Source organism: Gossypium raimondii, chromosome 12, assembly GCF_025698545.1.
Source record: "Gossypium raimondii isolate GPD5lz chromosome 12, ASM2569854v1, whole genome shotgun sequence".
Taxonomy (NCBI): Eukaryota; Viridiplantae; Streptophyta; class Magnoliopsida; order Malvales; family Malvaceae; genus Gossypium; species Gossypium raimondii.
In genome coordinates this window covers 55166913-55189695 of record NC_068576.1, presented here as the reverse complement: position 1 = coordinate 55189695, position 22783 = coordinate 55166913, and the positions used below count along the sequence as shown (strand labels likewise).

Here is a 22783-nt window from a genome sequence, read left to right as displayed (position 1 = left end):
GTCATTGTTTTGTTATTCTATCAGTCATATTAGTTTCTAACAATAAAAATGGATTAAATTTATTAAAAAGGAGATCAATTTGCTTTTTTATCTAATGTACATTGATTGATTTGTCCATTTTTAAATAGAGGAAATAAAATATAATTAGACACCTAATATCGGGCTTCAATCATATTTTTATCAAGTAGTTGTAAAAAGTGTAACTACTAAATTTATAATTATAAGGAATTGTTAGTACAAGTAATTCTAATTATTTTGACATGTTTGGTTGGCATTATATCGTTGTATTTTAAAAATGAATATTTTATAGTATAAGATAAATTTAAGTCTCAATATTTATATATTTTGTCAATTTGATCTTTATTAATTTTTGAGTTAAATTTGACCATTAATCTTTAATAAAGAGTCAATTTTTTTAACGAAAATATTGACTAACGATGTATGCGTAATAGTCCACGTGTACTTTATTTTGACATAATACTATTTGTCATATAGGCCACATCAATAAATAATTGAAAATTTATAAAAATAAAAATAAAATAAAAGCTCATAATTATAATATATATAAATTCAACAAAATTAGTATGAAGTACACTTGGATTATCGTGTTTAAAATTCAACATCAATTCGGCTTTTTTAAAGATTGATTGTCAAATTTGACTCTCTTTAAATGGTGATAGTCAAATTTAACTACCAAATAAATGTCAAATTGACAAAATTATAAACATTAATAGTTAAAATTTTTATTACGCGATGTTTAAAAAATTGAAATTCATTATGGCTAGTTGTGCCATAAATTATATATTTATATAGAATCTTTTCAAAACAATTTTTATATAATGTTTTAAGGTTAATTTTTACTATTTTAAATATAAAATAAATTTTACATTCATAACAAATTAATAAATTAAATAAAAATATAATTCGAGTTGAATAACTAGTATACAAGCTATTTTTACCCATTTCTTAACAGATTCAAATCGTTTTCCATTTTTCGATTTTTCTTCTCAGCTCTAACATGATCTCTTCGATTGAAGACTAAAATCTGGATGGAGCTCATTTACTGTATGCAGCCTAATGAACCCTAAATGAGAAAGAAAAAGCTTCTAAAGCCCATTTAGGCTGAAGAGGCCCCTTTTTAGAAGCAGTAATTAAACGACCAGCCAAGATGGGCTGTCTTATTCATAGCCTTTTTGTTGTTTTTTTTCCCTTTTCAACCCGTTATTTTCCCAAGTAATTTGTTCTGCGATTCATCATCTTCTTCATCTATATAATTTTTTATGTAATAAAGAGAAAAAAAAGGGTAATTGAATTGAGATCTTGAAGAACAGAGGGACAGTAGCTGGCGCAAGGCACCGGCCATGGAGGAATCTGTTAGAGAAGTGCTATTCGAAGCACGTCATCACGCCTCCCGGCCTTTCACTTCCAATTATCCTCCTCTTCCTCTTCAACAGGTCTCCTCTTTTCCTTTAACTTTATTTTATTCTTACAAATCAGCTCAGTTTTACAATTTTCTATTTTTTCTTCTCTAAATTCAGTCAAGTGAAGCTGATAAAGGCGGTTTCTTATCGTTTCTTTCCTCTCGAGGTATACTAGATTTAATTATTTAAACACCTTTATTCTTTTTTGTGTAATTCAATTGCGATACTGATATGATTAGTAACTATTTTTGTTTTTAGTATAATATATGTAGTTGATAGAATTGTTTAAAAAATTGATTCTTTTGTTGAGTGAAGGTGTAAGTCAGCTGAAAGAGAAATTGGTTGGCAATAAGAATCCGAAGAAAATAAAAAAACCAGTGTCATTGATTGTATCCCCTAGAGGTGAGCGTGTCGCTGTGGCTGCTGGAAATCAAGTCACTATATTGCGCAAGGAGGATGATTACCAGGAACCTTTTGGCATTTTTACAAGTAAGATTTGTGTTATCTAATTTATGCTCAATTATTTTTCTGATGAACATATATTTAGATTCTTTTTACTGATAGAAAGATAAAAGGTTCGGGGTGATTTAGATTCATAACAAGAAACTCGTGATGATTACAGGAAAAGAGTTCTTGGTATAAGATTGTACTCATTCCATGTTATAGCTTGAGGCAGAAGAAAATATATTTCTTTTTGGTTAAAGTTAGAATTATAAGTTCTTTATAGAAGCTGTTCCTTGCAGTTTATAATGGTCTCCAACTTGGCTTCTATGCATCAGGTCACAGCATTATTTCGTGTACATGTGGAGCTTGGTCAGAATCTCATGATATCCTTGGAATCGTTGATGATGCTGATGTAGTGTATTTTATTAAAGCAAATGGTGAAGAGATAACAAGGATTACTACAAGACATCTAAAAGTATCTTCAAAAGTAATAGGTCTGATTGCACCGGATGAGTCTGATGTAAAACAGTATTTCTTGTAAGCTTTTGTTTCACTCATGCTAGTTTTATTTCCGGTATGAATTCATATAACAACTTTTGCTTGATGATCATGTTGCTTGGATTTCTAAATATATTAAAGTACTATAGAAGGTGAAGAATTACTACATGCATGTATTTAATGGGCTTGTTTTCAGGTGTAGCTTCACCGTTTTGACATCTGATGGAGCTTTTCATCAAATTGAGATCAATCAAGAGCCAAGTGCCTCTATTTCCTCCTCTACAATCAACAGTGGCTTAGCTTTAAAAAAGCAATTCCCTCGAAATGTTTTCTGCTTTGACTATTGTCCAGAACTTTCTTTGCTTGTTGTTGTTGGTAGTGCTGGTGGCAACTCCATTACTGCTGATAGGAAATCTGGTATGGTTATATACTTTATTCTCCTTGACCTTAAATGAAAACTCAGATCTTAAATTTGAACTGTCTTTAAACCATTATGTTGCATGTCTCAAATCTTCTAGGCTTTGTTAAAAGTACTAAACTTAATCAAAGAAGCATTTGTACCTGTATGATAGAGGATTGGATGAGCAGATGAACTTTTACCATTATCACCTTTTAGTTTAAGACTTAATAGTTCCTTTTTATCATTCTTTATAGGATCCTGTTATCTTTCTCTTTGGCGTAAAGGTCAGGATTTGGTTTTGGAGCCTGTAGCCTCTACTCAATTTGAGGGCCTTTACGGTGAGCAACAAGGTTATGCAGCTCATCTTGCCTACCCAAAGGTGTTAATCTCACCCCAAGGAAATTATATTGCCACTTTGGATATGAATGGATGTTTGCATATCTTTAAGCTGGATAAAGAAAGCTGTTTGGTTACGAGTTTTGCTTTCAGAGTGAGAACTAATTCTCAAGTGACTGATGAACTGTTAAATGGATGCTCAGAAATTTTAGCTGACATTGTTGATTTTACTTGGTGGTCTGACCACATTCTTACTCTTGGTAAACGAAATGGCTTTGTTACCATGCTTGACATTCTTAGTGGTCTGAAACTAATAGAGAATGAACCTATATATTCTCAGCCTGTTGTAGAAAGGGTACAGAAGTTTGAAGGATATCTTTTTGTTTTAGAGAGTTTATCATCTGAAAATGAGTTTGATTTATCTAATAGTAATAGAATAACACATGACTTGAATCAAAGAGAGGAAACTTCTGAAAATGGATCCAATCTATCTGACATTTCTAAGTTGCATTGGAGTTTGAGATCTTTCTCAGAAAGATCTGTTCCTGAAATGTTTAAGATACTAATTGGTAGTTCTAAGCATCAAGCTGCCTTGGACTTTGCTGACCGTCATGGATTGGATAGGGATGAAGTTCTAAAGTCACAGTGGTTGGGTTCTGGCCAAGGAATAAACGACATACATGCCTTCTTGTCAAACATTAAAGATAAAGTTTTTGTGCTTTCTGAGTGTGTAAATAAAGTTGGGTCATCAGAAGAAGTAGCAAAGGCTTTACTTGCATTTGGCCTGCAGTTAACTAACGGATACAAATTCTCTGAATCAAACAGCCAAGAATCTGATGAGATTTGGGATTTCCGTATGTCTAGACTTCAGCTGTTGCAATTCCATGACAGGTTGGAAACATTTATTGGGATAAACATGGGCAGGTATGTGCTTTCCAGCTTTTAATAGTTGCACATGCTACTTCTAGTTTTGAATGTATAGAGGTTTCCACTTTCTTTTGTTTCTACTGATCGATGGTTTAATGACATGGGGTTTGTAGGTTTTCCGTGCAGGAATACAGCAAGTTCCGTGTTATGCCAATGAATGAAGCAGCCATTGCACTTGCTGAAACGGGGAAAATTGGGGCTTTAAACCTCCTGTTCAAGCGTCATCCTTATTCACTTGTTCATTTCATGTTAGATATTTTGGCCGCTATTCCGGAAACAATTCCTGTGCAAACATATGCGCAGCTGCTTCCTGGAAAGTCTCCTCCTGCAAGTACTGCTATGAGGGAAGAAGATTGGGTTGAATGTGACAAAATGGTAAGTTTTATTAATAAATTACCCGAGAACCATGACATTGGGAGTCAAATTAGAACTGAACCTGTTGTCAAGAGATTGCTAGGATCTTTTTGGCCTTCAACAGATGACCTTGTAGTTTGGTATAAGAATAGAGCTAGAGATATTGATTCCTACAGTGGGTTGCTGGACAACTGCCTCTGCTTGATTGACTTTGCTTGCCAGAAGGGTGTCTATGGGTTAAAGCAGTTTCATGAGGACATCTCATACCTGCACCAACTGGTTTATGCTGATAATGATGGTGAGATAAGTACCAGCATGAGTCTTGTTGCATGGGAACAATTATCTGACTATGAAAAATTTAGAACAATGCTTCAAAGGTGCAAAGAGGAAAATGTTGTTGAATCATTACGGAATAAGGCAATTCCATTTATGCACAAAAGGTCCCATAGTGTTACCTTGGCTACCCAACAGCACACTGCAGATGGCCATTCCGAAGTAGATCATACTAAGGGTGAGTCATTTCTGGTTAGATGGCTAAAAGAGATATCTTTGGCCAATAAATTAGATTTATGCTTGATGGTTATTGAGGAAGGGTGCAGGGAGCTCCAAAGCTGTGGCTTCTTCAAGAATGAGGTTGAAGTTGTAGATTGTGCTCTGCAATGTGTATACTTATTTACAGTTACAGATAGGTGGAGTACCATGTCTGCAATATTATCAAAGCTTCCGCATAAGCAAGGTAGTTTCTGCATCAAATGGACCCAACTCGCTCAAAATATTCTACTTTATTACTTCCAATCTGTTTTTCTTTTTGTTGTTAATCATTAATCAGTTTCACATGATTGTACAAAGTGTGAAGGGGCTTGGAATGAATTATGATTTTCATTTCATCTTGGTAGTGTCCTTATATTGTGCACAGACTGGTTAGGTCCTTCCATGCTGGATTATATTAGTGGCATTTAAAAATCTTTTACTTTAGGAAATAAGGCTATATAAGGTTTAATTTAGGGCTGTAAGTAAGATGGAGAGTTTTGAGTGAATTAAGATTTTAGAAGTCATATATGCTCTGGTTCTCTGTCTTTCTCCTCCTTTTCATCCTCCAAGGGCTTGAGTTGTTTCCATTTCTCCACCTGGGTCCGTCTCTTCTTTGATTCCAGATCCCTTTATAACTTTAGGCCTCAGTTTTGTCACATTGAGCTCTTATTCTCCATCTATAATTAATTCAGATTCTGAAATATGCATTGGCATCCTTGATCAAAGATGTAAAGTGGCAGAAGGCCATATAGAAGCAGGGAGACTTTTGGCCTTTTACCAGGTTTGTCTTCATTCTTCTATGCTTTTATCATGACAAATGTGAGTGTGAATTTTGTTTCAAATTGTTTCCCTTTTAAGCATCAGTTTGAGGTGTTTATCCTGCAGAGCTCAATGCTATAGGTAGACTAAGTCTATGTTGATGATATTTTTCTACAGGTCCCAAAACCAATGAATTTTTTCTTAGAAGCCCATTCTGATGAAAAAGGTGTAAAACAGATTATTCGCCTCATACTCTCAAAATTTATCCGCCGTCAGCCTGGCCGATCTGATAATGAGTGGGCAAACATGTGGCGTGATATGCTGTGCTTGCAGGAGAAGGCTTTTCCTTTTCTGGACCTTGAATATCTGTTAACAGAGTTCTGTAGAGGACTGTTAAAAGCAGGGAAGTTTTCTCTTGCAAGAAGTTACTTAAGGGGTACAAGTTCAGCATCCTTGGCAACAGAAAAAGCAGAAAATCTTGTTATTCAAGCTGCAAGGGAGTATTTCTTCTCAGCTTCAAGTCTGTCTTGCTCTGAAGTAAGTTTGGAGTCAGTTCATGATCTTTTATGGCTTAGTTTATACAGGAATAGCTTAATAATCCAAAACTCTGGTATCCTTCTAAAAGATTAATCTCATGTATGATTCCTCTGTTATGATCATTAAAATCAATCGAATCCCTGTTCAACTGATTGAGCTATTGTGATTCAATGATGACAGCATAAATTCATATTGTGGTTCAATGATGTCAAAAGGAATGAAATATACTGTTTTTTCTTTTTGTTTTTCATTCAGAAAACAAAAAATTGATTGTGTTGCTTTAACTTGTTTCAGATCTGGAAGGCTAAGGAATGCCTGAACTTATTTCCAAGTAGCAGAAATGTTAAAGCAGAGGCTGATATTATTGATGCACTTACTGTTAAACTTCCATACCTTGGAGTGACTCTTCTACCAGTGCAATTTAGGCAAATAAAAGATCCAATGGAAATTATTAAAATGGCAGTCACAAGTCAAGCTGGAGCTTATCTACATGTTGATGAACTAATTGAGGTTGCCAAACTTCTTGGATTGAGCTCCTTGGATGAAATATCAGCTGTGGAGGAAGTTATTGCTAGGGAAGCTGCAGTTTCAGGTGATCTGCAGTTGGCCTTTGATCTCTGCCTTGTTCTGGCCAAAAAGGGTCATGGTCTTGTTTGGGATTTATGTGCTGCTCTAGCAAGGGGTCCTCTTGAGAATATGGACATTAGTTCTCGAAAGCAGCTACTGGGTTTTGCTTTGAGCCATTGTGATGAGGAGTCAATTAGTGAGTTGCTCCTTGCATGGAAAGATTTAGACATGCAAGGGCAGTGTGAGACTTTGATGACGTTGACAGGGACCAATGCTCCGAATTTCTCCATTCAAGGTTCCTCCGTAATCTCACTTCCAGGTTACAGTATTCAAGATATTGTCGACCTGAAAAATTCATCTGAACTGGCTGATGGGTTTAATGGTGCTGATCAAGAAAATCATTTCAGTAGCATTAAAAATACGCTTTCTCTTGTTGCTAAAAATCTGCCTGTTGAAAATGGAACAAATTGGGATCTGATTTTGCAAGAAAATGGAAAGATTTTATCTTTTGCTGCAATACAACTTCCATGGTTGCTTGAATTAACTAGAAAAGAAGATTACAGTAAGAAATTTACTTCTGGCTTGATTCCTGGGAAGCCATATGTAAGTGTAAGAACACAAACTGTGATAACTATTTTGTCCTGGTTGGCGAGGAATGGTTTTGCTCCTAGAGACGATTTGATTGCTTCTCTGGCAAAATCAATTTTAGAACCGCCAGCTACTGAAGAGGAAGATGTCATTGGTTGTTCCTTCCTATTAAATCTTGTGGATGCTTTTAGTGGTGTACAAGTAATTGAAGAGCAGCTGAGAACAAGGGAAAACTACCTCGAAACATGTAGTATTATGAATGTTGGAATGACCTATAGCATATTACATAATACTGGAGTTGATTGTGAAGGTCCTACTCAGAGGAGAGAGCTGCTACTCGGGAAGTTTAGAGAAAAGAATAAGCCACTTAATGCTGGTAATAGACTTAGTTCCTGTAGTTAACTGCTTAAACCAGACCACATAATTTTGCTTGCACTATCCTACATGCACTTTCATGCAATGATGTTCCTTTTTTCTGTTTTACTTGTTTTCAGATGACATAAATAGGATCGATGCAGTACAATCCTCATTTTGGAGGGAATGGAAACTAAAATTAGAAGAGAAAAAGCGTGTCACAGAACATTCTAGATTCTTAGAGCAAATAATTCCTGGGGTTGAAACTACACGTTTTCTGTCTGGTGATGCCAGTTACATTGAGAGTGTCATTTTTTCTCTAATTGAATCTTTGACATTGGAGAAGAAGCACATTTTAAAGGATATTTTGAGAATGGCTGATACCTATGGCCTAAACAGAGCTGAGGTATGTGGCCGTGCATGTATATGTTTCTTAGCTCAAAATGGTAGATTATTATGGTATGCCCTTCTAAGCCATTAAATGACCTTTTTTTTTCTTTTGCAGGTAATACGCAGGTACTTAACTTCAATCCTTATTTCTGAGATCTGGACCAATGATGACATCATGGCTGAGATCTCAGAAATTAAGGGAGAAATACTTGATAATGCTGCTGAAACTATCCAAACCATATCATTGATCGTATACCCTGCAGTTGATGGTTGTAATAAGCACCGCCTTGCTTACATCTATAGCCTCCTCTCTGACTGCTATAAGAAGTTAGAGGAAAGCAAAGAACCTTTACCAATGATACTCTCGGATCAAACACATGCATTATCTTTGGGATTAGTTCATTATTACAAGGTTATTGAGGAAGAATGTAAAAGAATTTCCTTTGTGAAAGACCTAAACTTCAAAAATATTACTGGATTAGGTGGTTTGAATCTGCAGTGTTTCAGTAGTGAAGTCTATGCTCATACCAATGAATTTAGCTTGGAAGCTTTGTCTGAAATGGTAAAGACTCTGGTCAGTGTCTACAGGGATCCAGTGCCTGAGGGTCTCATATCGTGGCAGGATGTCCGCAAACATTATATACTGCGTTTATTGACAAAATTGAATGATAGATTTAGAACAGAGTTTAGCACTAAGAACCCTGAAACTTTTCTGAACACAAGCAGTGAACTTGAGCATATATATGACTTGTGTAGAAAACATATTATACTCTTAGAACCTTCAGAGGCATTGGATATTATGAAGCAATATTTCATTGTAATCTTACCTCCAGATGGTGCATATGAGAATCTACCTGATAACTCGACATGGCAAGACTGCTTGATCTTCCTTTTGAATTTCTGGATCAGGTTGACCGAAGAAATGCAAGAATTTGCTTCCGCCGAGATTTCTGTAGAGAAAATCAAGTTCCACCCAGGTTGCTTAATGAGTTGTTTAAAGGTTTTCATGAGGTTGGTAATGGAGGACTCTGTTTCTCCTAGTCAGAGCTGGAGCACCATTGTTGACTATGTCAAAAATGGTTTAATCAGTGACCCTTCTAGAGACATTTTCACTTTCTGCAGAGCTATGATATTTTCTGGCTGTGGTTTCGCCACTATTTCAGAAGTATTTGTTGAAGCACTGCAACACCATGCAACCACTGTAACTGCATCAGCTGAAACTGAGTTCCAGAATCTTTCCCATCTTTATTTAAAAGTGCTAGAACCAATTTTACAGGATTTGGCTAATGGATCTCGGGAACACCAGAAATTATATCAGTTGATATCATCTCTGAGCAATTTAGAGGGTGATTTCAACGAGTTAAAGAAAGTCAGGTGTGCAGTTTGGGAAAGACTTGCCAGATTCTCTGAAGATTTGCTGCTAGCTAGTAATGTTCGAGTTCATGTCTTAGAGCTTATGCAATTTATCGCTGGTAAAAGTGTGAAGGGTTTATCTTCTGAGCTGCAGCTAAATGTTCATCCATGGGTAGGGTGGGATGAGTCACTATGTGCTAATAACAAGAGCCAAATTACTTCAAATGATGGGTTGCCCGAGCAAATAGATACTTCCAGCAGGTTTACAAGTACTTTAGTTGCCCTGAGATCATCTCAACTTATGGCAGCCATTTCTCCTGGCTTTGAAATCACCCCCGATGACCTATCAAGTGTTGATACGGCAGTTTCTTGCTTCTTAAAATTGTGTGCCATTGCCAATGCAGATCCTCATCTCGATGTTTTGGTAGTCATTTTGGAAGAGTGGGAAGGGCTTTTCATGATTAAGAAAGAAGAGGAAGCCTCTCCAGAATTATCTAATGCAGAAAATAGCTGGAGCGATGATTGGGATGAAGGATGGGAGAGCTTTCAGGAAATTGAACCTTTGGAGAGAGAAAAGAAAGGGGATTCGCTTTTGATCCATCCTTTACACGAGTCTTGGACAGAGATTTTCAAGCTCCTTATTAAAGCATCTCGAGTTAAAGATGTCTTAAAGCTGATTGACCAATCCATATCAAAACCCGGTGGAGTATTACTTGATGAAGGCGATGCAAGGAACTTGAATGACATCGTACTCGGAATGGATTGTTTCATGGCTTCAAAGATGATGCTTTTACTTCCTTATGAAGGGTTGCAGGTGGAGTCTTTGACTGCACTCGAAAACAAGATGAAACAAGGTACTTCTGACATTGCCAACGACCACGAGTTCTTAACGCTAATCCTCTCCTCAGGGATTTTATCAACTGTCATCAACAAATCTTCCTTCGGCACTATTTTCTCCTATGTCTGCTATTTAGTAGGCAATTTCTCTCATCAGTTCCAAGAAGCACAATTGCCAAAGCTTAGAAAGGAAGGAAGCAATGAACATGGAAACACCAAGGGAGACATCTTGTTTCTATTTGCAAGAATCTTGTTCCCCACATTCATATTGGAGCTCGTTAAGGCAGATCAGCTGATTCTAGCAGGATTTATGATCACAAAATTCATGCACACAAATGCTTCATTTAGACTCATCAACGTTGCAGAGGCAAGTCTTAGAAGATACTTGGAGAGACAATTCCAGGTACAAGAACACAACAAGATTGATGAAACGAGTTGTTACGAACCATTGAAGAACACAGTTTCAAGCTTGAGAGACAAGTTAGGGAACTCACTTCAATCTGCTTTGTCACTACTTCCTAAGAATGAAAGCAATAGATAAAGAAAAGCCTGCTTTGAGCGGCTTTTAAGAAAAAATCATGGAGCTTTGCAGAGTCATTGTAGAAACTAGCAAAAGACCATGAAAAGTATTGGATATATGTAATTTTGGATAATGTACACAAAATTTTAGGGGGGTCGTCGACCCAAAGTGCCTGAGAGGACAAGTTTTCGTATACTTGTAATCGTCATGGATTGGATGAAGGATCTAATTTATGTGATTTATTGAATCTTTCTTTCTTTCTTTCTTATAGAAAATGAATTATTATTGTATCCTGATTGCTGCTCGGTTTGGTATTTAGTTAAGAATTCTAAATTTTTGTGGTGGCGATAGTCAGTACTTTCATCTGCGATTTAGTTTATGCATTATTAAATTAACGTGCACGAGCATCGTCACCAAGGATAGTTATTACGTCAGATCTAATCTTTTTAATCTTTTCGGTTTCTTAAGCTCACCAACGTATATCCAGATTATTAAAGAAGTGATAATGATAGAGTTGCCCACATCAAGCCCTCCTCTTATAAATACCCCTTTTTCAAGGAAAAAGAACTAATACAAATCTCAAACCTCCATCGTGTATTTTTAATATTGGTAAAAAAAATAAAATTGATAAGAAATAAAAGTCCAAATTTAGAGTGAATTTCAATTTTGTTTTATATAACACATTAATACAAATTAGAAACACTTTTAAACTAACAAAATTATTATTTATTATATAACAAAATTGACATTAAATTTTATTTTATTTTATTTATATATACAACAAAATTTTAATATTAATTAATTATTAATGATAGTCAGAATCATATTAATTAATATATTAGATTAATTATATATAACAGGCTTTATCACGTCTAGCCGAGCGAGAATATCTTGTCCGGCTTAAAACTAGACATTGCTTTGAGTGAATCGAGTAAATAGATGGCATTTCTAATGTTCTCTTTCTTTCTACATGGAGTAATTTAGTGCGTATTATGACTTTGGAAATAAAACCATTTTCACCTACTCATCAAAAGAAGAGAAATTTTAAAAAACTAATTATATCTAAAATAATCGGATGGAGTTTATTCAATTAATTGAATAAATTATTTAAAATATTTAAAAGAAAAAAATTAAACTAATTTAATTTTCAATTCAATCGATTCGACCAATCGAGTACTCGATTCACAAGTTAACCATTCCAACTCTTATTCTGAACCGATATCTTATGATTTTTTATCCAACCAATCTATCCAAACAGTTCGATTCTGAAATCAGTGATTATATCTTATCAAGAATCTTAATCAACTTAAACATAAAACATAAAATCAAGTCTTCGATTGACATCATATTCAATTTCTGGACAAAAATTACCCTTACCCTTTATGTTAAAAAAAAATCTAAACCAAGTACCCATTAAGAATTATGAAGCACTCTAGAAAAAAAGAATAATATCAAAATCAGAAAGATTTTGAAACTTGGTTAATTATTTTTAATGCTGAACTACTGACAGCCAAAAAAAAACCAAATCATGAATAGTCGATAATGACCTATTATATAACTCATATCTTCTTTATTGGGTAGACCCCTATTTTCTTATACACTGTATTTTTACCTCTTTTACCATAAAATCAAAATACAAACCCTCCAATCTGTATCAAGTAGCAATTGCATCTCTAAAAGGGAAATGAGTTATGTTGTTGCTTTCTACCTACCAAGAAAATCCTTGGTGACCCTGTATGTAGCCCAAACATCACTCTCAATCATTTAGTGGCTCTGCCTCAGGGTCCCTTTCTTTCATAGCTGTCCAATTTTCCATCTCTGAAAAGAAAATAATAATAATAATCATCAAAATGTTTGAAAAGAGAACAGCTTGAAGTGACTTGAAAGATAACACAGGAAAATGAAGGATGTTTGGTGTGATATGATGTTGTATACATACTTGGCTTGTCTGAAATTGCCATCAATCGTCTTTGCAAGATAGAGGCCACGAAGAGGAAAATCGAGCACATACCGAACATAACAGTGATGGGAAATGCATTAACCTTCACAGCCAAAACAAACATTAGCTGGTTAGTTACAGAGTTAAAGCTTTATTGGGTTTGGTCTATGGCACATGATCAAATAAAGCTATTATAGAAAAGCTTATAACATACGTTGTACAACACGATGCAGACAAAGATGTTGAGAGGAATGCGGAAAAAGTTCATAATGGTGCTCCTAGCTTCCTCTGGGATGTACTGGGATCTCATTTTCATAATGGATGGCCAGAATATCCCTACACATGCCTCAAAAGTACAGAAGCCAAGAAGCTGAAGACAGCCAGCAAATGAGATGCTTCCGCCTTTCTCCTTTGAAGGAGGCACCAACAACTGTTACAATCCATATAGTTAGGAATCACTCAATAGAATAATCTACAGATATATATATATATATATATATAGAGAGAGAGAGAGAGAGAGAGATGTTCGAACATACATTAGTTATAATGGGAAGCAGGAGAGAGGCAGAGGAAATCACGAAAACAATCTGCATGTAGCTTTCTACCCTGGGTGATGAGCGAGCCATCAATCGAGATGCAAGGGAGCTTCCCAGCATAGAAGCCAACATGAATGTGGCAAAAATAAAACCGTGAGGGATCTCTTCATCATTGGGGCTCAAAGCAGGAGTCCAAAGGAACACAAAGGTGTACATTGAACCTTCAAACAGAGACTGGATGGCACCCAGCACAGCAATTTTTTCATCTGAAGTGCACAAAAAATTAGACTAAAGGGAACAAAAAGAAAGCTAAGGAAATAATTATTGCACGATGGAGGATGACTGACAACAAGAAGGCATCAAGAGACAGTACTTGGCCTGCAACTTGTCAATCTGATCAATGTATGAGTTTATAATAAATATTGAACTCTACCAGAAGCTATTGCTACAGCAGCACCCCTAAACTGGGTGAGCAGGTCCTTATTTTCTGAGGAATCTCCAAAATTTTCAGTCCATGATGATAAAATAATGGCCATTCCAATGGCAAGAAAGCATGCAGCAGCATCAAAAGGAGCCACAGGTCCAAGGGATAGTGAATCAACCAGTAGGTTCCCGAACAACCCAGACAAAATGGCAACAAGACCATTGCCAAGAAATATTGCCTTAGAAAATGTTAGTGACAACCATTGTTGCTCAAAGCCCCTCTGCAAAGATTAGAAGCAGAAATAGAATTGTAAGAACAAGATTAAATTTAAAGGAGATATCAACATCAGTGATGCAGGCGAGAATGTAGCTAAGCAGAAACAGATGGTTCATGCCTTGACATCTTTGAAAACAATGATGGAAAGTTCAAGAATCGAAGTTTGCATTTTCCTATATACCATTTTCAATATGAGATGTCAGCTAAATGTCTTTGTCATTGTTTTTTTCCCCCAAAATAGGGCATGGTGGCAAACAACCTGACAGACTAACACACAGCATCCATAATAGTAAGGAAACAAGAGTAAAGGGCACAAAATCAAACACATATATGCCGTAAGTTGTAAGCTTGACTGATATGCATAAGAGTAAAGAGCACAAAACAATTGCTCACCTTATTATGTTCAGCAACAAGCCAAGACTCAAATGCTGAAAACAGAAGGGAGGTGGCGATACCTCCCAAAACACGACCTATCATCAAAATTTTGTATTGAGGAGAGTGCTTGGTGATGCAACTAAGTATGTAAGTTATGCAGTAAGTAACACATGCCCTCCTTCGGCCCCTGAATAGAACAAAAGGTATTTTAGCATTTAAGAAAAAACCTTCGACATTCATTCATTGAGTATGACAGGATCACAACAGAAGCCACAGTAAAAGCTTACTGTTTGTCAGCTAGAGATCCAACAATTGTGCCAAACAACATGGAAGATCCAAAACCAGCAATAAAAAGCTGTCCAATCTCCCCTTTTCCAAAGCCATATGTACTGTAAAGATAGTAAACATATGGACCCTGCAGCCAGTCTCCAGCTATTGATACATAAACAACCATTTATCAGAACAGCAAGACAGATATATCACCCAATGACCATGAAGGTTATCTTTCACAATTACCAGATCATAGCTCCAGAAGGTTATCATTCAAACATAAGTAGTAATATGTTTATGATGCATTTGATTAAGATCGTTACAGATATGTCATCATAAAAGACTTGTATCAAAAGCTAGATTGACCACAAATTTTGATACAATTCAAATTCATGACCAATGGCATCTCAGACCATTAAATCTCAAGTAGATACCTAGATTAGAAAGTATCACCCCTACATCTATTGCCACAAAACTTATTAAAGAAGTTAACACAACGGTGCTAAACTCAGCAAGAATCACGAGTTCAAGGCTTCCACTGTAAGCTCTAACAACAATGGATAGTTTCATCCTCAAAGATTTGGTTGTTTCTTTATCCAAGTAATAGCAACCTATCACCAACACACACAAAGATCCAATGTCTCAACCAGAAAACAGAAAGGGACCGACAATCCACATAACGCTTATTGGAAGTCATTTTCTTTACTCTTTCCTTTTACAAGCTGAAACATATGCAGGTTATCCCGTTTTCCATTTCAAAGTGAAACCAAATCACAAAAGAAAAAAATTCAATTACACTCTAAAAGTGAACATCTAGGGAATAGGTTGTGGATTCACGCGCGCGCACACACAAATAAAAACCAGCATTAGATCAGATACATGTTAAGAGTAAAAATAAAAGTGAGATCTAAAGGACAGAAATTAAATCAGATCTGAGTAAATACAAAAAAAAAAATGAGGGGGAGTTATATAGTTACCCATCATGAGAGAGTAAACAACGAGGTAATTGTTCTTAAAGGAATTGAAAGCAGGGGAAGTGTTGATTCGATCTTTGCTGTTCTTGCTTAGCTCTAATGCTGCAACCACTGCTCCCAATGCACCGAACACCATGAAATAGAACAGTTCCATTGTTTCTTCTGCCTAATACTACTACTCACGGTCAAATTTTCTCCCCTTTTTCTCCTTCTGCGAGAGGACGCAGAGATTTTAATATGAAGTTGCGAAGACGAAAGCCAATGTGTTGGGCTTTTAATCAATGAAAAGAGCTCGCATTTTGATTTTTACCTTTTAATGGAGAAAAGGAGTGGGTCAATTTGAAGTGTTCAGAAGTAATGGGTATATTGGATGTGGGATAAATGATGGGGACGAGTAACTGTGGATGAAATGGGAAACAGAATCGGAGTACGCGTTTGGCACAACTTGATAGGAATTTTATATTTTGAATGTAACACGTGGCAGGATCTGGGTTATCCGATATGAATAGTATTAAGGAAGAGGAGGTGTCGGTGGCTCAGATGGCGTAGGCATCATTTGTACTTTGACAAAGGCTCCTTTTGGTCGGGAGACCTGCGACGGTGGGAAAGTGAATGGGTTAATAACCAAATCAATGGTCTAATACGTCAAATAATTTGTTTTCGATTTAATTAAAATTTATAAATATTTAAAAAAATTATTCAATTGTCAATTTTTAATTCAATTTTTAAATTTAAGCTATTTGCTTAAAAGTTGATTCAACCCATTATCCAAATAGATATATTAATTACTTTCCAATTTAACTAGCTAGACCGATTTGGTTCAAATAGCACTGGTTTGAATTTTTATATTCAAATCATTCTAAATTTAAATTTCTAAAAGGTTTAGAATTTTGAACCAATAAACTCAACTTAATTCATACATGAACTCAAAATTAATCCAAACACAAAATAATATAAAGTTAATATAATCCAAATCCCAAAATAACTCATGGTCAAAATGAGTTGATCAAATAACTAAAATAGATCAATGCTCAAAATGATACAAACTCATAACCACCCCAACTTGCCCAAATTCAAAATAATCCAAAATCGAGACTGAATCGAAAATCTTAAAATCCAAATTAACCCAACCCAAATCAAATCTACTAATCCAATTAACAAATTTGACTAGTCTACGTATTGGTGTATTTTGCGTGTTTAAGATTTTGTTGTAATGATTTATATTAAATACATTTTGAAATTATATCGTGTTGCAGAAGTTTGGGCTTTGTCACGGAAAAAAGTGAGTTTTCCTTTGAAGGTTAGAGAAGAAAAGGGAAAAAGAAATCATGCAATTGTTATGTAATTACACAGAACATGTACTGACAATTCTGAACTATAATGTTCATCGGCAGTGGCGGCCTACTAATGGTCGTATCAAAATGTAACTACACTCGTGTAAATAACTGCATCAATTCCGAGTCAGCTGAAATCTAGCAAGCAAAGTATACAAAAGCCATTATAGCCCTTCCAAATAAACAACCCTGTCTTCCGGCAATTTTCTTTTTCTTCAAGTTTTAACCCTAAGCTTCGCGGCTTTACAAAGGTACCACAAGTTTAATCACTGTTCTTCTTTACTGGATGGAATGTTAAAGTTTACATGTATATGATGCTTACTCAGGAATCCAGTAGCCTGTATATCGTAATTTCTTGCTGTTTGAAATATCGACGATCCTCTTCATCAACAAGCACGAGATTCAAGTAATACTTCACGCTGAATTTGTTGTTTATGTTGCGATGCGTCGGCGTCAGTTCATATGGGCTGAGAAACAGCCTGATTGGAATTGATTCACCTTCAATACCAAGAACATGATATGAGCATAATACACAATTTAATAAAACTAAAATTTCAGCCCAAATCAACATCCTTCAAAGAAAACAAGTTATGAACATACCTCTGACAGGAGCACCATCCATCAACTCATATTTAGCTAGTGTCTCAGTCTCAACATGGGTATTTGCTCCTGATCCTGTTGACTCTCGACGCCGTATCTCAAGATCCATATTCTTAATCTTGATCCTCACAAGAAGAAAATATATCTTGCCGATAATAACATCTTTCAGATGATACCTGTGCAAATTGGATTTCAATAAGTAAGAACTTCAATATATAGTCAAAACTACTTCACAGAAAGTGACTTGGAAATTTGGTTCTTATAGTAGTATAAGTTCAAGAACTTAAATCCTATATGACCACTGACCTAAGCCAGCCTATTATTCCAGATTTAAGCAAGATCATTAGATGTTTGACTTACTTGCTTTTATTGTACTCAAATTCAATGTGCAGGCAGTCTTCAATTCCAACTTCCATCTGTAGATCGGATTTGATATTCATTAAAATTAAATATTATGAATGAAATCAGTGGTGAGCAGCTCATTAGCAAATGATGAAACAAACAATCTGATGTTCATAATCATAAGAATAAGTTAAAACTATTGCACACACCTTGATGCTATTGTTGATGGATGGAGGTGGAGAATAATTGCGAACCTGATACACATAAACCAAGCAAAAGATAAGTAGCCAAGACTGCATAACCGATAAATTGTATATAGCTATATAGATTGATGCTGATTTTCGTGTATAAGAGAAGCATATCAGGTATGAGGGGGAAACCATGACAGACAATTTAAGTTCTGCCTTTAGTGGCACACAATGTATATGCTTATTTGCATAATAGTGTTAGTACATATGAGAGTAAGGAGCCATAGTATGCTAAGCAAAAAGGAGATGAGATAAAGAAAGCAAAAATTGAAGAGAAAAGGAAGTGGATGCTGCATACCATAAAGTCCTGGTATTCCACTATGCTTCCACCATAATTACGGCTGACTGTCACTTTCAGGACATACCTGAGGAAAGCATAATCAAACTACTATACGATGAGTTGTCACATTATAGCCTCAAATTAACAACCTCGTCATCAGACAAACAAAACTAAACCATTTCATAACTTCAAAATAAGCATCTTTTAGTAACATGAATCGGGATAATTATAATCTTTATTAAGGTAAGTACTCCAAAACTATTATCATGATAAGAATCTGATTAATAATCCTTGAAAATACATAGCAAACAAACTTTTGGTGATCAGGGAACCACTCTTTTCAAATTGATCAAAAGAAAAATGAACAAAATTCTTCAAAGAGTTTAAGCAGTGGGTAGCATACCTGAGCCGCACATTCACACCACTATAAGTTTCATATGGCATTTCAACCGTAGAAAACTCAAATGGGTAAGTTTTCCTTTCATATATATCCCCAGGAACATCCAACTCACGTACTGCAAATATTATGAATATACAAAAGATTACAAAAACTCAACAGTCTACAAGAACTTATTATATGCAAAAATATTTTAACAGACTGAAAAAGGATATAAATATCACAAACTGCAAAGCACAAACTGTACTCTTTGAGTTTTTATTTTCACCCACATCCATTCCAAATGCAACTAATGGAAATTAATTCCTAAGTTGAAGAATGTTGAAACAATTTCCAGGAAAAGCAAACAACAGTAAGGTCAGACTACAGTACTCACCAAGAGAGGTGAAATCATAAAAGTTGCCTCTGTCAAAATACATCTCTGCAAGCAAAATCAAAGTTTGTATAAATTTCATTCGACAAGAAACAACACTCTCAAATGTTCAACCTCATTCTTTCTACCACATCTGAATGATATTTAAAAATTGGGATCAACACACTGAACAAGGGACAGGGACCGACCTATTTGACCAAGAAGCTCGACTTTCACACCATTATGTTCAATTTTCTTCCCTTGAAGTGGTTCTATGGAGATCTGAAGGCGACAAAGAAATATCTTCAAAATTTGAAGGTTGATAGTAGTACATTTAAAGTTACAAGTACAAAGCTCAAATACTATGATCCTCAATCTGTTGAAATAAATACCTTCCCAGCAATATTTTCTTGACTTTGGAAAAGCGGTACCATAACCATTTGGCCATTTTCCTTTTTCATGGGGACCTAATCACATAACAATAATTCAGATTCCAGAACCATGACTCGTGAAAAATAAATTGAACAATCACAGTGATCTAGAAGCATACCTGCTTGCGAGTTTTAGCATCGGAAAATGTGATCAAGATATTGCATGCCGGCTTGAAAGCTCCAAGCAGGAAATTCTAATTTAACAAAATCAAGAAATTCGAATTGCATTCAAATAAAAGGTATATTAGAGTCTTAACTGCAAAATCCAGTCGAAGTAAAAAAAAATAAAATAAATAAAAAGAATGTGCGATCTCACCATGCTGTTACGATTTAATTAATCTAAATCGCCGAGAAGAATAGACGGAAAAACGATGAGATCAAGTGACAATTGGCAGGTCGAAATCGAGTATCAGCTAAAGATTTTCTTTTTTTTTTTTTTTTGAAAGAGAAAAGGATTGAGATCGGAAATCGCGGCAAGAATTGAAAACCCTAGACCGCAGCGACAAATCCGAGGTTGGCGAGGAAGGGGAACCCCAAACACTTCTTGAGGTTTGACAGTTGGGAATCGGAAAGCAAAGATTGGTGGCGTCCAGTACTAGTACAAAGCTCGTTGTCGCCGTCGCGAAAAACAGGATAATTTGGGCCGGACAACCACTCGTGGTGGCCCGTGCCAGCTCTTTGATTTGGGACTTCAATTGTCCAATATACATGCTGTATAGGCCCATTAACTTCTCTTGAGTTTGAAGAAGCTGGGTTTTCACAGGCCTCTGAAATTTGAATGGAACTTTTCTTTTTCTTTATGATAAATTTCTAAAATTGCTACAAACAAACAATGTAACAATTACAAACAATTCTTCCCCCGTTTCTAAATCAGGACAATTTCCTTGATGGAAATCAAATTTTCAGTTTCTGTAACTCAAGCTCCTTTAAAATGCCTTCCATTTCTCTCTCCATAAGATAATGAATGCATTCCATAATAATTTCAGAATTAAAGTAAGCGAAGATTTTCTCTTGAGAAGAGAAACTACACACTGAATCTCTCGACTCCAACTCATGGTCTCTCTATGAATATAACAGAAATAGAAAACACTCTTCCATACGTTCTTCGGATACTAAAAATAAATATTATTAAATAAAATCCATTGTCTGCTCTTGGTAGCACAATTTATGTCTGCTCTTGATAGCAAATGTTTTGTCTTTATGTTTTTATGTTAATAATATACATATTTAGTATGCGAAGAATTAGTGAATTTAGATGGTGGCAAAATACACTATTATAATAATTATATTGTTCTTTTATGGACGGTGTTGTGTAAAATACATATTTTATATTTTATTTTCTCCCAATATATTTTATAGTGTTATGAATAAATGGTTGACCCTCCAAGAAAAACCAAATTTTGACCTACATGATGATAAATTTTGTATTTAATGGTTATCTATTTTATTATTTTAGTTCTCAATCTTTTCTTTTTATCATTTTGGTTTTGAATTTCAAAATTTTGTTAAATTACTTTTGTTCGAATAGAAAATTGACTATAGGATTGATTCACAAGTATTTAGATGTTCTCCATATCTCCTCAAGCTGTGTAGGGTTTAATTCAAAATATATTTTGAACTTTTGATTTTATATTTTTATTGTAATCGTCTAGTGTTGTTCTTGTTTACCAAAAAAAACTGCCTAACTTGTTAAAAATTTTACAACATTCATGTGGTAATTTAGACGGTAATCCACGTGTACTTAAAATTTTCAACAAAATTTTAAAAAGTTCATAAATTTTTTTAAAATATCCATCTCATCAACGAAGTGCACGTAAATTTCCATACAATTGTTACGTCAATTGTATTAAAATTTTAATAATTCACTCAACTTTTCTATCCGAAACAAAACAATTTAACTACAATTTAAAAATTTTAAAAGTCAATGTAATCCAAATAAATAAATATAGACAAAAAAAATAAAATCAATAAACATCAAAGGTTAAATTTATGTTTATGTTTATGTTTATTCCTAACAAAAATTTGCCTAGAAAAACAAGTCTAGTCATAAAATTCTCTTTTTGCCTAGAATAACGTGAAGCTTGACGTTACAAATTTCAGAACTTTCTAATTCTCTTTAGTTACAAAATTCAACCTTCACGTTTTGAACCTCGTAAAGCTCAACCTTTTTCTTATAGAACCAAAAAAAAAAAAAAAAGCTCCAACTTTTTTTTTACACTAAAAGACGAAATTTCAATGTTGCTTCAATTATTTTATCGATTCCCAATTGTTAATATCCTCTGTTTCCCTAAGTAAATAATAAATAGGGTAAATTATATTTAATGTTATTAAATTATTAATGAATTTATGTTTAGGTTATTCAATTTTAAAAATTATAAAATAGTCATTAAATTATTCAAAAAAATTTATTTAAATTATTGAACTATTCGAAAGTTTTTTATTTTAGATATTGGGTCTTAAGATTTTCTTTTTAAAGCCCAACTAGTAACCTCCAAGTAACAATTCAACGATCAGTACAGTAAATCAGTATCCATTAAGAGTAGAAGAACATAATTTAGATTCAAGCTGATTTGACAGTCAATATTAGATATTAGAGAACAATGTTGTTTGGACTTTGGTTCGTAAAATTGTGACGTTCAAAGCTATTTCATAAAAAACACTAAATTGTAGAAGAGAAGGAGAAGGAGAAGGAGATCTTCCAATTAGTACGGGCAATGCAAACAAAGAAGGCCATACAGTAACAACTTTAACAATTCAATGACTTAAATAAAAATTTTCAAATTGTTCAATGACCATTTTGTAACTTTTTAAAGTTAAGTGACCAAAATATGAACTTACTAATAATTTAGTGACCTTAAATATAATTTACTCTCACATTAAAATTTGAATTTTTTTTATCCAAAATAATATCTGAACTTAACAATTATTTTCAGAACTATTTTTTTTTATTCAAACTAAGTATTGATATTTTCTAGAAAAGCCTAACATTCTTTTCAGAAACAACCATAAGTTTAACTTTAAATACGTGTAGAAACCTTTAAACATGATACCTACTTTCTTCAAATGGGCGCAAGTTATTTTAAAACCTAACAGCCTGTACACTTAGATTAAGCTAAACAGCCTAACCAAAACCTGGGAATTTAAGTGTTAGTTAAGACGTGTTAGTTGGGAATTAAATTAAGATTGTGT

The 22783-nt window shown here is 34.7% G+C and overlaps 3 protein-coding genes across 5 annotated transcripts; 1 reads left to right on the top strand and 2 right to left on the bottom strand.

The window, feature by feature from the left end:
- Nucleotides 1-1225: 1225 nt before the first annotated feature.
- LOC105765426 (MAG2-interacting protein 2) lies at nucleotides 1226-11063 on the top strand. Of its 2 annotated transcripts, none has more exons than XM_012584506.2 (12): nucleotides 1226-1454; nucleotides 1539-1587; nucleotides 1737-1910; nucleotides 2201-2402; nucleotides 2566-2780; nucleotides 3018-4023; nucleotides 4140-5116; nucleotides 5604-5692; nucleotides 5848-6207; nucleotides 6502-7738; nucleotides 7857-8122; nucleotides 8222-11063. In XM_012584506.2, the coding sequence occupies exons 1-12, from the start codon at nucleotides 1362-1364 to the stop codon at nucleotides 10835-10837; spliced, it is 7284 nt and encodes a 2427-aa protein (XP_012439960.2). In that variant the 5' UTR covers nucleotides 1226-1361; the 3' UTR covers nucleotides 10838-11063. The 2 variants fall into 2 exon arrangements, with proteins under 2 accessions (XP_012439960.2, XP_012439959.2); XM_012584505.2 differs by having other exon boundaries at nucleotides 1227-1454; nucleotides 2560-2780.
- Nucleotides 11064-12349: 1286 nt separating this feature from the next.
- LOC105765425 (uncharacterized) lies at nucleotides 12350-16057 on the bottom strand. Of its 2 annotated transcripts, XM_052625079.1 has the most exons (9): nucleotides 15921-16057; nucleotides 15614-15821; nucleotides 14654-14798; nucleotides 14385-14553; nucleotides 13725-13995; nucleotides 13292-13557; nucleotides 12970-13185; nucleotides 12756-12858; nucleotides 12350-12634 (listed from the first exon to the last, which is right to left on the bottom strand). In XM_052625079.1, exons 2-9 carry the CDS (start codon nucleotides 15762-15764, stop codon nucleotides 12573-12575), a joined length of 1383 nt encoding a protein of 460 aa, XP_052481039.1. In that variant the 5' UTR covers nucleotides 15765-15821; nucleotides 15921-16057; the 3' UTR covers nucleotides 12350-12572. The 2 variants fall into 2 exon arrangements, with proteins under 2 accessions (XP_052481039.1, XP_012439958.1); XM_012584504.2 differs by having other exon boundaries at nucleotides 15614-16036.
- An 879-nt stretch (nucleotides 16058-16936) lies between these two features.
- LOC105765424 (vacuolar protein sorting-associated protein 26A) lies at nucleotides 16937-20204 on the bottom strand. Its single transcript, XM_012584503.2, has 11 exons — nucleotides 19911-20204; nucleotides 19714-19788; nucleotides 19556-19630; nucleotides 19373-19445; nucleotides 19188-19232; nucleotides 18818-18929; nucleotides 18433-18499; nucleotides 18096-18140; nucleotides 17905-17960; nucleotides 17545-17720; nucleotides 16937-17442 (listed from the first exon to the last, which is right to left on the bottom strand). The coding sequence occupies exons 1-11, from the start codon at nucleotides 19911-19913 to the stop codon at nucleotides 17267-17269; spliced, it is 903 nt and encodes a 300-aa protein (XP_012439957.1). The 5' UTR covers nucleotides 19914-20204; the 3' UTR covers nucleotides 16937-17266.
- Nucleotides 20205-22783: the final 2579 nt, after the last annotated feature.

What these genes read in the sequence shown, in the direction of transcription:
- LOC105765426 (XM_012584505.2), top strand. Translation starts at nt 1,362, where the DNA reads ATGGAGGAATCTGTTAGAGAAGTGCTATTCGAAGCACGTCATCACGCC. An exon ending in TACTGCTGATAGGAAATCTG is followed by an intron (nt 2,781 to 3,017) that starts GTATGGTTATAT and finishes CATTCTTTATAG; the next exon opens with GATCCTGTTATCTTTCTCTT. An exon ending in GAATAAGCCACTTAATGCTG is followed by an intron (nt 7,739 to 7,856) that starts GTAATAGACTTA and finishes ACTTGTTTTCAG; the next exon opens with ATGACATAAATAGGATCGAT.
- LOC105765425 (XM_052625079.1), bottom strand. Translation starts at nt 15,764, where the DNA reads ATGGAACTGTTCTATTTCATGGTGTTCGGTGCATTGGGAGCAGTGGTT. An exon ending in TGTTTACTCTCTCATGATGG is followed by an intron (nt 14,799 to 15,613) that starts GTAACTATATAA and finishes ATGTATCAATAG; the next exon opens with CTGGAGACTGGCTGCAGGGT. An exon ending in TGCTGTAGCAATAGCTTCTG is followed by an intron (nt 13,558 to 13,724) that starts GTAGAGTTCAAT and finishes TGTGCACTTCAG; the next exon opens with ATGAAAAAATTGCTGTGCTG.
- LOC105765424 (XM_012584503.2), bottom strand. An exon ending in CGAGCTTCTTGGTCAAATAG is followed by an intron (nt 19,233 to 19,372) that starts GTCGGTCCCTGT and finishes TTTTGCTTGCAG; the next exon opens with AGATGTATTTTGACAGAGGC. An exon ending in TGGAATACCAGGACTTTATG is followed by an intron (nt 18,141 to 18,432) that starts GTATGCAGCATC and finishes TATGTGTATCAG; the next exon opens with GTTCGCAATTATTCTCCACC.